Source organism: Hypanus sabinus, chromosome 1 (assembly GCF_030144855.1).
Source record: "Hypanus sabinus isolate sHypSab1 chromosome 1, sHypSab1.hap1, whole genome shotgun sequence".
Lineage (NCBI taxonomy): Eukaryota > Metazoa > Chordata > Chondrichthyes > Myliobatiformes > Dasyatidae > Hypanus > Hypanus sabinus.
In genome coordinates this window covers 154831486-154846430 of record NC_082706.1, presented here as the reverse complement: position 1 = coordinate 154846430, position 14945 = coordinate 154831486, and the positions used below count along the sequence as shown (strand labels likewise).

The following is a 14945-nucleotide window of genomic DNA, read 5'->3' as shown; positions in this document are numbered from 1 at the left end:
CACCTGTTGCACCAGTAGGCAAACTGGAGCAGATCTGAGTCACTTTTCAGATAGGACTTTATATGTTTCATCAGCAACCTCTCATCACTGTGGATGCACAGTAGCTCCTACTGGATGATAGTCATTGAGACAGATTACCATAATTACCTTAGTATAATTGAAGCCTGTTTGAAGCAGGTGGGCAGCTCAGTCTGCCGAAGCACGAGGTTAGAAATGTCAGTGAACACTCCAGCCAGATGATCAGCACAGTTCTTTCGTACTGGCTAGGTACCCCGTTTGGGCCAGATGCTTTACGTGAGTTCATCCTCCTGAGGGCTGCTCGCATGTCGGCTTCAGAGACCAAAATCGCCGGATCGTCAGGGTTGTGGCGTTTTGTGATGGTTCCTCCATTTCTTTGATGGTCAAAGCAAGCGTAAAAGGCACTGAGCTCATCTGGAAGTGAAGCTCTGGTGTTGCTTGTTTTAACTTTATAAGAATTGATAGTATTCAAGACAACTATCAAGCATCATTTGTTGATTCAAGTTTAGTCCGGAAATTTCACTTTGACCATGGATTTCTGGAGAATGTACCTGGACTCTTGTAACTTTCTTGGTCACCTGACAAATGCCTCTGATCTGGCGCTCAGCAGATTATGGGTCTCATGGTTCACCCAGGGTTTCTGACGGGAAATCTCTGAATGGTTTTGTGGGGACAACCATGGGATTTTCATTCAAATCCTCAAGTGAGTCATTGAACATAGCCCCGTTCACTGACTCAGAGTAATCTTGTAGTTGCTCTGATCACCTCTTCGTAGTCCTCGTCTTTGGAGCTTTGCTCTTTGGTTTCTGCCTGTATGCAGGTAGGAGAAGGACAGACAGGTAATCTGTAGTAGGCATTCCTTGTCTCAGTATAACAGTGTGCTGGGACCTCTGATGCTACAGGTTATATGCTGTTGGTAATTAGGCAGGGTTTTCTTCAAATAAGGCTGGAAGTTGTGATCTGAAATGCTTCTTGTTTGGAGACAGCATCACACAATATCTCGAGTGCCTGATTATACTCAGCTGCTGGTGGTGTGCAAACTGCTGTCAAGATAATTGAGGAGAACTCTCTTGGTAAGTAGAAAAGACAGAATTGTAAGAGAGTCATCAGGAGTTCAGAAACAACACATTGGATAAGGGTGAAGGGCAAAGGTATTAAGATTGCGGATCTTTGGATGACAAAAGCTATTGAAAGTTTGCTCAGGAGAAAAGAAAGGAAGTATATGGCATGTATAGGAAATTGGAATCATTCAAGTTCCTTGAGGAATATACAGAGTGTCAGGGAGTACCAAAGAAAGAAAGGACAAAGAAGGGCCATTAAATACCTTTGGCAAATAATATTGAGCAAAGCCCTTTGTTCTACATTAGGAGCAGGAGAGCAGCTGATGAATGAGTGGGTACTCTGAGGCAACAAAGAGGTAATCTATCAGGGGAAAATGGGATAAGGGTGAAATCCAAAATGAATACTCCTCATCAGTAAATCACCACTGAGAAGGAAGGTGAAGGACAGTAAGTTCAGGGAGCGATGCTGATTGACTGGAGTATGTCATTATTGTGAGGAAGGTGGCAGTTGCCGTGGAATACATAATAGTTGATAAATCCCTAGGGTTGTATTGAGATCTGTGTTAGAATGCTATAGGAAATAAGGGAGGTGATTGCTGGCGTTTTGACAGATTTTTACATCTTCATTAGCCGCAGGTGAGGTGGAGGAGCACTAATGTGCCTTATGCTGTGAAATTATAAGGCACTGGTGTGGCCTTATGTGGAGTATTGTGAATAGCTTTCTGCCCTTCCCAGTGCCAGGGTCAGGGACATCTCGGATCAAGTCCACAGCATTCTAAGTGGGGAGGGGGTAACAGATTTGTTACACATTGGCACCAAAGACATTAGTAGGATAAAGGTGGTCCTGAAGAGAGAATTTAGGGAGCTAGGTAGAAAACTGAAAAGCAGACCCACCAGGGTAGTAATCTCTGGATTTCTGCCGGTGCCACACGCCAGCAAAGGTAAGAATAGGATGACTTGGCAGATGAATGTGTGTCTGAGGAACTGGTGCAGGGGGGCACAGCTTCAGATCTCTAGATAATTGAGATCTCTTCTGGGGAAGGTCTAACCTGTACAAAACGGATGGGTTACACCTGAACCCAAGGGTGATGGGTTTGCTAGAGCTGTTGGGGAGATTTAACTTAATTTTGCAGGGGGCTTGGAAACTGTGTGATAGGGCTGAGGAAGGGTAGTTGGTATACAAGCAGAGGCAGTGTTTAGTGAGACTGTCAGGAAGGACAAGCAGATGATAAGGCAAAATTGCAGTCAATGGAATGAGTTGCATTGTAACAGGTGGACAAAATTGAAAAGGGTGATAAATACAAGACTGCAGGTGTTATATTTGAATGTTCGCAGGATATGGAATAAGGTAGATGATCTTGTAGTACAGTTAGAGATTGGCAGGTATGATGTTGTGGGCATCACTGAACTGTGGCTGAAGGAAGAGCTTAACATCCAAAGATCAAGTCAACTCTAATTATCATTCAAGCCATACATAAAGGGTAAAAAAAAACCCATGGGAATCATATATAGGCCTCCATCTAGTAACCAAGATGTGGGGCTGAGATTGCAAAGGGAGCTGGAAAAGACATGTAATAAGGGTAGTGACACAATTGTAATGGGTGCTTCAATATGCAAGGGGTTTGGGAAAATCAGGTTGGTGTTGGATGGCAAGAAAGAGAATATATTGAATGCCTAATAGATGGCTTGTTAGAGCAGCTTCTGTTTGAACCTACTTGGGAAAGGCCATCTTAGATTGGGTGTTGTATAATAACAATATTACCCACAATGTGGGTAATAACCCACATCTTATTAGGGAACTTAATGTAAAGGAACCCTTAGGAGGCACCGATCATATGCTTGAATTCATACTGCAATTTGAGAGGGAGAAGCACAAGTAAAATGTATCAGTATCATAAGGGAATAAAGGGAATTAGAGAGGCATGAGAGAGGAGTTTGCCCAGGTGGATTAGAGGAGGATATTGGCAGGGATGACGGCAGAGCAGCGATGGCTGAAGTTTCTGGGAATAGTTCACAAGGCACAGGATAGATATGTCCCACAGAGGAAGAAATTCTCAAATAGCAGGGGTAGGCAACCGTGGCTGACAAGGGAAGTTATGCGTAAAAGCCAAGGAAAGGGTACATACAGTAGCAAAAGTGAGTGGGAAGTTAAATGAATAGGAAGCTTTTAAAATCCAACAAAAGGCAACTAAAAAAGCTATAAGAAGGGAAAAATGAAATATGAGAGCAAACTAGCCAATAATATAAAACAGGATGCCAAAAGTTTTTTCTCAGTTATATAAAGAGTAAAAGGGAGGTGAGAGTTGATATTGAACTACTGGAAAATGATGCTGGTGAGGTAGTAATGGGGAACAAAGAAATGGCAGATGAATTTGATGGGTACCTTGCATCTGTCTTCTCTGTGGAAGACACTAGCAGTGTCTACTAGCAGTAGGAGTGAGTGCCATTGCTATTACAAAGGAAAATGTACTAGGCAAACTGAAAGGTCTTAAGGTGGATAAGTCACCTGGCCTAGATGGACTATATCCCAGAGTCCTGAGAGAGATTGCTGAAGGGATATCGGATGCGTTGGTCAGGATCTTTCAAGAATCACTTGATTCTGGCATGGTCCCGCAGGACTGCAAAATTGCAAATGTCACTCCACTCTTTAGGAAGGGAGGAAGACGAAAGGAAATTATAGGCCAGTTAGTCTAACCTCAGTGGTTGGGAAAGTGTTAGCATCTGTTATAAAGGGTGAGGTTTTGAGGTATTCAGAGACTAATGATAAAATAAGTCAAAGTCAGCATGGTTTCTGTAAAGGGAAATCTTGCCAGACAAATCTGTTAGAATTCTTTAAGGAAGTAACAAGCAGGGTGGACAAAGCAGAGGCAGTGGATGTCATTTACTTGGATTTTCAGAAGACATTCGATAAGGTGCCACATATGAGGCTGCTTAACAGGATAAACTCCTATGGCGTTACATGAAAGATACTGGCATGGATAGAGGAATGACTGACAGGCAGGGGGCAGCGAGTGGGAATATAAGGGTCTCTTGGTTGGCTGCCAGTGACTAGTGGTGTTTCTCAGGGGTCAGTATTGTGACTGCTAATTTTCACATTGTTTTTCAGTTATTTGGATAATGGAATTGAAGGCTTTATGGCAAAGTTTGCAGATGATATGAAGATAGGTAGGTAGTGCTGAGGAAGCAATGTGATTGCAGCAGGCCTTAGCCAAATTGGAAGAATGGGCAAAGAAGTGGCAGATGGAATACAGTGTTGGGAAATGTACGATAATGCATTTTGGTAAAAGGAACAATAGTGTGGACTATTATCTAAATGGGGAGAATGTTCAAACATTCGAGGTGCAGAGAGACTTCGGAGTCCTCGTGCAAAACTCCCAGAAGGTTAATCTACAGGTTGAGTCTGTGGTAAAGAAGGCAATTGCAATGTTGGCATTTATTTCAAGAGGAATAGAATATAAAAGCAAGGAGATAATGCTTATAGGACACTAGACACTAGACAGGCCACACTTTGAGTATCACCAACAGTTTTGGGTCCCACATCTCAGAACGATTGTGTTGCCATTGGAGAGAGTCCAGAGGAGGTTCACAAGGATGATTCCGGAAGGATTAACATACAAGGAGCGTTTGGCAGCTTTGCACCTATACTCACTGGAACTTAGAAGAGTGTGGGGTTCTCATGGAAACCTACTGAATGTGGAAAGGACTAGATAATGTGGATGTGGAGAGGATGTTTCTTATGGTGGGGGTATCCAGAACTAGAGGGGTGATCTTTTAGAACAGAGGTTAGGAGGAATTTTTTTAGCTGAATCTGTGGAATGCTCTGCCGCAGACCACAGTGGAGGCCAAGTCTGTGGGTATAATTAAGGCCAAATTTGATCATTTCCTGATTGGTCAGGATATGGCGAGATGGCAGGTGAATGGGGTTAAGTGGGATCGAAGATCCAGGATCAGCCATGATGGAATGGCAGAGCAGACTCAATGGGCTGAATGGCCTAGTTCTGCTTCTATGTCTATGTCTTATGATCTATACATAGATACAGCTGAATGAGACAGTATAGTTCTGGCCAAGGTGCAAAACAATCAAAAATAATGAGTAACGTAATCACAAATAGTGAGAAAAGCACCATATTTACTCAAAAAAAAACACATTTGTAGTCCAGGACCCAGTGCAACAATGTCCTGCAATCAATGGTACAGTCCTCTGGAAGTGTCGAGATGCACGCAATCCAGCCTGTCATTCTACTGCTCAAACACAGGAGGGCAGCACTGACAGGAGAGACCAGATCCCAACCAAACTTGGACACAATGCTGTAAATACTTCCACATCTCTCGCCTGGTCTGAGAGACGTATAACAGAGCAAAAATTAGTGGTAAGCTTATAAAAGCCAACAGATGGCAACTAACAAGCTATAAAGAGATAAAAGGTGTAATTTTTGTGAGAATACAGTAGTGTTTAGCCTCTGTATTACTTTTAAACCCCCAACCAATCCACTTGATTTTATGATTTGCAGAATTTTAAATTATATGGATTGACAGTTCATTAAAATGTATTGCAAAATATTTAATAAATCAGATGATTGCAAGATAATTGAAGCTTAACATTTTTTAATTAAAAGAAAATTTGTCAATGTTGGGGAAAAATTTGAGGTGTGACATTTTTATTGAACATATATACAAATATTGCGAAATTTAATTGGTGACTTCAATTAAGTCATCATAAATGTATGTTTTTAAAATTAACTATTAAGTGTGATGGATGAGAAAAATTTGTTCTTTTATAACATGTAGATTCGCCATTATCTTGATGAAAAAACACATGAATTATTTCAAAAAAAGCTACGAGACCGAACGCTAATGGAAATGCCAAACTTCAGGTGGTGTGCACATGTAAGACAATTTATTTTATTTCAGTTTCAAAATAGGGGCATTATTTTAGCAACTCTTTATGCATGTTAAAATTTGTTTTTTTATGAATATTTGTAACAAGAATGTAGGGAAATCAAAGCAATGAAAAAGATTCTAATCAGACTTATTTTAGGCAACGTTATTAGAAGTTAAACAACCAAAACAGATAGATAATCTAATTGAAAAGCATAAGGTGTGAATGCCTTTTCCCGATTGTTTCTCCTCTCTTAGACGCAATGCCTGTATCAGTTGCTGTTGGTAATCTCAAGGACTTGATTGTGACCATTCTTTATTTTAAGGGCAAAACTATATGGTCATTTGCATATAGGAACATCCCATAGAAACTGCCGATACTTAACATGTAGAAACCCACATATTATAACATGAATTACAAGGTGGTCAAAGGTGTTAGAAACCTTCTTCCCGGTACTGAACTATTGGAACCTGTTCTGGGATGTCACTGTGTCGAAGTTCTATGATTCTACATTAGAGGAAGATAAACTGCAGCAGGAGACCACACTCAAATGTCTTCAGCAAATCAATAAGATTTTGGCTCACTTCCCTGCCTGATGATTGAATATTTTAGAATCTAATAATATGTTGGTTTTAGCTTGTATCATATTGGGCAATAATCTGTCTGCTGAGCTCAGAGGAGCTTTGGGCTTGTACTTCTGTGAATAGTCTAGGTACAGGGGAGATGCCAGGGGTTAGCTTTTGACGCAGAGAGTGGCAAATGTGTGGAATGGGCTGCCGGCAGTGGTGGTGGAGGCAGAAACGATAGGGTCTTTTAAGAGACTCCTAGATGGCTACATGGAGCTCAGAAAAATAGAGGGCTATGGGTAAAGCCTAGGTAGTTCTAAGGTAGGGACATGTTTGGCACAGCTTTGTGGGGCAAAGGGCTTGTATTATAGTGTAGGTTTTCTATGTTTCTAATCTACATTAAAGATTGTTCTTTATTTCCTACGCATTTTCTTGCACCTTCACTCTACATTTTGGCATCTTCTGTCTATAAGATTTTGAAATACTCCACCGATTACCATTTCACATTTAAAATGGTTCTGTCAACCCTCTTTCACATTTTATGAAAACGTTCAGCCGAACTTTATCAGGCAATGGCTTCAAAATAGCAGAATTAATGAAACGAAAACTAGACTGGCGGTCTTGAGCTGTTTTAACATGTTCATTTAAGAATTGTGTTAGTTTGGCTTTTTATACCAGCACTTAAATACTAGGACTTGTTAGTTATGGACTTTTTGCTTGATCTCCCCATTGAATCTGGGGAGGCTGTCTGATCATCTGATCACTTTAGCCGTTGCTGGTGAGCAATGGCTGCAGCTTGCAGCTCTTCCTTAGTTTACAAGCTCCCATGGAAACAAATCTCTTAAAGAAGCCATTTCATTGAAATTATTTGGTCAAATTCTTAATACGAACTGGATGAGCTATGTTTTGAGGCAGTATTAAAGGCATATGGTTTCCCTGATTAAGATTATATTATTTCTTTCAGTGTTCCTTTGGGCTGTTGCATGATCTCAATAGGTTGAGAATGGATTGTCCGTCCTGTAACAAAAGCACATGCTCCCAGTGTAAGAGTCCTGTAAGTAATCTTTTCAGATTATACAGTTCTTTGCCTTTGATTAATCTACATTACAAAACCCTTGTGGAACGTCATGTGTCCTGTTCTTTCCTCAGTGGGAGCAACAGCATGAAAGGATCAGCTGTGAACAGTTCAAGATCTGGAAGAAGCAGAACAACCCTGAGTATCAGGCAAGCACGCTGGACATCTATCTCAGCAGGAATGGAATAGGTAACCAATGCACTCAGCAGTAGCCGCTGCTGATAAATTAACTCTTTTAGCACAACCTAGTGAACTGTAGCTATTGGACACAACTGGAGCTGCGTATTCCACTTCCCAAGAACAACCAGCCCCTGCTGCTGGGGGTCATGTACATTCAGGGTCTATTTTCTCAACCTTCTGAAGGCCTGTCATCCTCAATTCTGAGGGACTGCTGCCACAGTGGTTGAGAGTTGACAAGATTTCTTGTTGGAAATAATACTGCAGTTTTGCTATGTAAATCAATGTGATAAAACTGTATAGTTATCTACAATGAATGACATTATATAGCTTTTAAAATCGGCTTTTGACACAGTACTTGACTAAGTAAAATTTAGAGTCCTGTAGCAAAGAAACAGACTCCACAGCCCATCATGTCCATGGCAACCATCAAATTGCTACCTACATGATTCCATTCACTAGCATGTGGTCCATTGCTTCTGTGCCTTGGCAACTGAAATACGTTAATGTTGTGAGAATACCTACCTCTACCATCCCCTTAGGCAACATGTTCTGGATTCCAGGTATCTGGGTTTAAAGAAACACCATCCTCAGATTTACTTTAAACCTCTTACCCCATACCATAAACCTGTGTTTTATTGCACACCTTTAGTCTGGGGAAAAGTTTCCTACCATTTTCTCTGTCTGTGTCCTTCCTAATTTTGCAGACCTCAGTCAGATCCTCCTCTGACTTCAACTCCAGGGAAGGCAAACCAGCCGATCCATGCTGTCCACATAACTAGAATGCTGCATCCAGTACAACCTTGTGATCCTCCTTTGCACCCTCTCCAACACATCCTTTACATCCAGCATATCCTGTCTAGGACATGCACTACTCCAGCTTTGGCATAAGGAACGATGAAGGAAACTGTTTTGACAGTGAGTTATTTATTAGTGTAAAAACATTGTTTTTTTGATTTTCCAGCATGTAGGCTGAACAATTATAGGGCGATTTAATGATAGAGTTAGGAATTCCCTTAGACATTTGTTGATTTAAGGGTTCAAATCATCAAGGGAATGCTTAAGAGTCATAGAACAAAATAGCATGCATGCAGGCACTTCAGCTAAACAAATCCATGCCAACTAGTGTCAATTTCCTGTCTTTGGCCCATATTCTTCCCAGTCCTGGCCTCCCATGGACCTGGTGCAGGGAATAATGCGGCCGAGAAATTGTATTGGATTTGGAAATACAGAGACACTGAGCAAAGAAATGGACCCTTCAGTGTATGCCAGACTTTTGGCCTGTCTACACCAATTCCATTTGCCTGCACTAGGTATATATCCTTAAATGCCTTATTTCGTTTTAAGGTGCAATTCTAAATATTTCTTAAATAAAACAATTACTCCCAATTCCCTTGCCTCTTCTAGGTGCAAATTCCAGATATTAATCACTCCGAAAAATTTTGTTGCTTCTTTGTCCTATACTATTACTACTACGTCGACTCAGGCCTAGGGGGCCAGCGTTGTCCTATAGTAAACCAATACTACAATATTATATTAAATAATAACATTTCTGTGCTGAAATTCTTTCAAAAAGGTTTACTGAGATGGATTCCTTTTTGAGTTTACCAGGTGCAAAAACTTATTATGGCTGTTCCTGATTGTGCCCGCAGAGTTATGTAGCTTCTTCAGTGCTTTCTTTCTAAATAAGCATCAGGATCTTTTGAGAAGTGACAACGGGTATCCTAATTTACTTATAAGCATACAAATTTCTAACAGGTTGACACTTCAAGCCTGCGCTGCCTTGAAATTAAATTATGGCTGATCAGATCTATAGTCATAGAACACTACAGCACTGAAACAGGCTGTTTGCCCATCTAGACTGTGTCAAAATATTAATCTGCCTAGTCTTGTTGATCCACACGTGGATTATAGCCCTTTATTCCCCTGCCTTCCAAGTACCTACCCAAATTTGTCGTAAAAGTTGAAATCGAACCCAAATCCATCACTTCTGCTGGCAGCTCATTCCACACTGTCACCATCCACAGAGTGTAGAAGTTCCCCCTCATGTTCCCCTTAAACATTTTACCTTTCACCCTTAACCAATTACCTCTAGTTCTAGTCTCACCCACCCTCAGTGGAAAAAGCTTGTTTGTATATACTCGATCTACGCCACTCATAATTTTGTATATCTCTACCAAAACTGCCCTCGTTCTTCTACGCTATAAGGAATAAAGTGCTAACCTACTCAACCTATCCCTATAACTCAGCTCCTCAAGGCCTGGTGACCTCTTTGTAAGTTTTCTCTGCACTCATTCAATCTTCTTTACGTCTTTCCTGTAGGTAGGTTACCAGAACTGCACACAATACAAATTTGACCTCAACAACATCTTATACAGCTTCAATATTTCAACTCCTGTACTCAGTAGTTTCATTTATGAAGGCCAATGTATCAAAAGCTCTCTTTACAGCCCTTTCTACTTCTGACACCACTTTCAAGGAATTATGTATCTGTATTCCAGGTAGTTCTGTTCCACCACACTCCTCAGTTCCCTACTGCTCACCATACCCTGGTTTGTTCTCCCAAAGTTTAAAACCTCACAGTTGTCTGCATTTAACTCCATCTGCCAGTGTTTCAGCTAATTTTTTTCAGGTGCTCCAAATCCCACAGCATCTTTGATATCCTTCCTCACTGTCTCTTACGTCACTACTCTTGAAATTTGCCAATCCAGTTTACTACATTTTCATCCAGATCATCGATATAGATGAGAAACAACAATGGACCCAGTACTGATCCTTGTGGCGCACCACTAGTCACAGGCTTCTGCTCAGGGAGGCAGCCATCTACTACCACTCTGGCATCTCCTGTAAAACCAATGTCTCATCCAATTTACCATCTCTAAATGAATGCAAAGTGACTGAACTTTCTTGACCAACCTCCCATTCAAGACCTTGCTAAAGTCCATCCACTGTCTTGCCTTCATCAACTTTCCTCATAACTCCCTTGAAAAACTATGACTGGTTAGACATGACCTACCACGCACAAAGCTATGTTGACTATCCCTAATCAGTACCAGTTTATACTTCACCCACCTACCTGCAGTAACCTTTCACCTCTCTGTCCCTTACTCATCAAGAATCCATCTACATCAGCCTTAAAAATATAGAAAGATCCTGCTCACTTCACCCTTTTGAGGAAGAAAGTTCCTAAGACCATCAGTCTTCTAAGAGATGGAAGAAAAAAACATTTAATCTGTCTCAAAATGTTGACCCTTATTTTAAATTTAAATTTAACGTTAATTTCTATGTTTCTATATCATATAATGTTGATCTAATATAATATCGATATATATCCACTTTTAACCAGCGATATGTTTTGTATTCTTTTTCATTGTGTGTATTTGTGTTTCTTTTAGATTGCCCCAATTGCAGCACTCGATTTGACTTGTCCAGAGGAGGGTGCATGCATTTTAATTGCCCAGAATGTCAATATCAGTTCTGTGGTGGCTGTAAAAGACCTTTTAAGACAGGATCAGTAAGTTGTTGCTCTTCCTGAATCTTGTATCAATGTGTTACTCTGCATGTTGTTTTTCAGTAGTAAAGGCCATATAATAGACATCTGAAGAATACAATATTCAGGCCATGCCATTCAGGAATTTCTGTTAATATTATTTTGTGACTGTTTTACATCATTACTATTTGCTGTGTGTACTGGCCCCAGAGGAACGATGCTTTGTTTAGCTGTATACATGTGTATGTTTGGATGATGATAAGCTTGAACTTGATCTGGTTTTGTGAATTGTGGATTCCTATTCTGCCTTGACATTGAATAGAACCTGCTTTGACTAACCATGCACGGCAGGCTGATGTACATTTTTTTTTGTGCTAGGGCACATCATAAGATTCAGCAACATATACAGTCAGGCATCAAGAATGGGCCTTGTGCCAAGTAGAGCCCCTCCTGGGTCTGCTGAATTAAGTCCGAGGCCAAGGTTGAATGTGGAATTCATGGGTCATGGGTGAGAGAGGCTCGGGAGTGCAGGATGAGGGTCATCAGTCAGTAATGTCAGGGTGGGACTGGAATGGATGTTGTCAGACAGGAACTGGAAGGGCAGATCATTGAGCTTGGGTTGTAAATGTTCAGCAGGAGGGAGCTAGCCATGTTGGGAGTTCGTAAAACTTTGATCTAGGATGCTGCTAGTGAGGAGGTATTTGAAGGATCATGGTCAAAGTTAAGGTTGGTTGAACTACCAGTAATGAATGGGGACCAGTAGTAAGGGTCTCTGTACCACCCTCTGCAACTAGATCTTTGACTTTCTCACCGGAATACTATAGTCAGTACAGATCAGAAATAATATCTCCTCGCTGACAGTCAACACTGGTGCACCTCAAGGACGCATGCTTAGCCCACTGCTGTACTCTCTCTCCACCCACGACTGTATGGCTAGGCACAGCTCATCTATAACTTTGCTGATGACACAACTATTATTGGCAGAATTTCAGATGGTGATGAGGAGTGAGATGGATTAGCTGGTTGAGTGGTAGCACAACAGCAACCTTGCACTCAATGTCAGTAGCATCAAGGAAGTGATTGTGGACTTCAGAAAGGGGAAGTCGAGGGAGCACACACCAGTCCTCACCAGCAATGCAATGGATGAATAGGTTTGGGTTCCAATGTGTTGACTTCTCTGAAGATATAACCTGGGCCCAGCGTATTGATGCAGTTACAGAGAAGGCACAACAGCAGCTTTACTTCATTAGGAGTTTGAGGAGACTTAGAGACTTGGTATCAAAGGCTCTAGCAAATCTCTGCAGATGTACCATGGAGAGCATTCTAACAGTTCGCATTGCCATCTAGCATTGAGGGGCCTCTGCACAGGATCAAAAAAGACTGCAGGGTTGTAAACTCAGCCACCTCCATCATGGGCACTAGCCTCCCAGTATCTTCAAAAGGTGATGCCTCAAAAAGGCAGCATCCGTCATTAAGGACCACCGTCACTTAGGGCATGATCTCTTTTCATTGCTATCATCAAGGAGGAGGTGCAGGCGGTTGGAGACTTGCCTCTGCTGTCAGATTTCTGAATGGACAATAAACCCATGTACTCTACCTCACTAATACTTCTGCTCTCTTTTTGTGCTACTTATTTAATTTAATTTTAATATATATTTCATATTGTTTTTATTATTTGGAATTGGAACGTATTCTGTTGCAAAAGAACATATTTTATGACATATATCAGTGATATTAAATCTGACTGATTCTGAGGTGAAGGTTCAAACGAGGGCTACAAGCTGGAAGTGAGTATTTATAACAATGACAAGGTTAAAGTACAAAAAAGTCCAGACAAGTATATTGGCGAAGGCAACCTACCCCAAGGCAGTTTTCAGCGTTTAACAAAATCTTTTTAGGAATTTGAAGCAGGATTCAGTAATGCTGCAAGTTTTATTTCTGCATACATATTTATATTGTCAATGCTCAAGCTTGGATGAAAATCACAGAACTGGCATGTTTCCAGATGCACCAGGGGCCAGATGGAAACCGATGGACTTCATACAACTTGTACTTTCCCTTTCCATTTGGTTTTCTGATAATACCATCTCTCCTGTCCTCATCCATTCACTTTTTCCTGTCTAGATCCCCTTAAAACCCCTCTGCCTGCTTCTCATAACTCACTCTTCTCATCCAAATGTGTACTTGTGATATGTAGATCTGCAGGTAATATAGTACTTTCTTCCACTTGTGGTAATTAAACTTCCTAAATCTCATTGGGCCTGTGGGTCACCACTAATTCTAACATATTTGTAACTTATTGAAGTTAGATACAAAAATACTTCTGTGATGTCTAATAAATGCTCTTATTCCCCATTAAATTTTAATTTGTATTTTGTTTCCTTGTGACCACATGGGTTTCTCTGCATGTTCCAGTGAACTCACACATTCCAAAAAGTCATACACATTAAGGTTAGTAAGTTGTGGGCATGCTATTTTGGCACCAAGCATGGCAACACTTATAGACTGCCCCAAGCACACTGCAAATGATGACACAAATGGTGCATTTACATAGAACATAGAATAGTACAGCACATTACAGGCCCTTCAGTCCACAATGTTGTGCTGACCCTCAAACCCTGCCTCCCATATAAACCCCCACCTTAAATTCCTTCATATACCTGTCTAGTAGTCTCTTAAACTTCACTAGTGTACCTGCCTCCACCACTGACTCAGGCTGTGCATTCCACGCACCAACCACTCTCTGAGTAAAAAATCTTCCTCTAATATCCCCCTTGAACTTCCCTCCCCTTACCTTAAAGCCATGTCCTTTTGTACTGAGCAATGGTGCTCTGGGGAAGAGGCGTTGGCTGTCCACTCTGTCTATTCCTCTTATTATCTTGTACACCTCTATCATTGTCTCCTCTCATCCTCCTCCTCTCCAAAGAGTAAAGACCTAGCTCCCTTAATCTCTGATCATAATCCATACTCTCCAAACCAGGCAGAATCCCGGTAAATCTCCTCTGTACCCTTTCCAATGCTTCCACATCCTTCCAATAGTGAGGCGACCAGAACTGGACACAGTACTCCAAGTGTGGCCTAACCAGAGTTTTATACAGCTGCATCATTACATTGCGTCTCTTAAACTCTATCCCTCGACTTATGAAAGCTAACACCCCATAAGCTTTCTTAACTACCCTATCTACCTGTGAGGCAACTTTCAGGGATTTGTGGACATATATCCCCAGATCCCTCTGCTCCTCCACACTACCAAGTATCCTGCCATTTACTTTATACTCTTTCTTGGAGTTTGTCCTTCCAAAGTGTACACCTCATACTTCTCTGGGTTGAACTCCATCTGCCACTTCTCAGCCCACTTCTGCATCCTATCAATGTCTCTCTGCAATCTTCGACAATCCTCTACACTATCTACAACACCACCAACCTTTGTGTTGTCTGCAAACTTGCCAACCCACCCTTCTACCCCCACATCCAAGTCGTTAATAAAAATCACAAAAAGTAGAGGTCCCAGAACAGATCCTTGTGGGACACCACTAGTCACAACCCTCCAATCTGAATGTACTCCCTCCACCACGACCCTCTGCCTTCTGCAGGCAAGCTAATTCTGAATCCACCTGGCCAAACCTCCCTGGATCCCATGCCTTCTGACTTTCTGAATAAGCCTACCGTGTGGAACCTT

The 14945-nt window shown here is 41.4% G+C and overlaps 1 protein-coding gene across 2 annotated transcripts in view; it reads left to right on the top strand.

Annotated features, from left to right (window-relative positions):
- LOC132399241 (uncharacterized) overlaps positions 1–14945 on the top strand; it is a 73449-nt gene that overhangs the window by 47359 nt on the left and 11145 nt on the right. For both annotated transcript variants that reach the window (XM_059979438.1, XM_059979429.1), the window contains exons 14-17: positions 5868–5966; positions 7489–7578; positions 7674–7788; positions 11172–11290. In XM_059979438.1, the coding sequence (XP_059835421.1) occupies positions 5868–5966; positions 7489–7578; positions 7674–7788; positions 11172–11290 (423 nt within the window). The remainder of the gene's footprint in view (positions 1–5867; positions 5967–7488; positions 7579–7673; positions 7789–11171; positions 11291–14945) is intronic.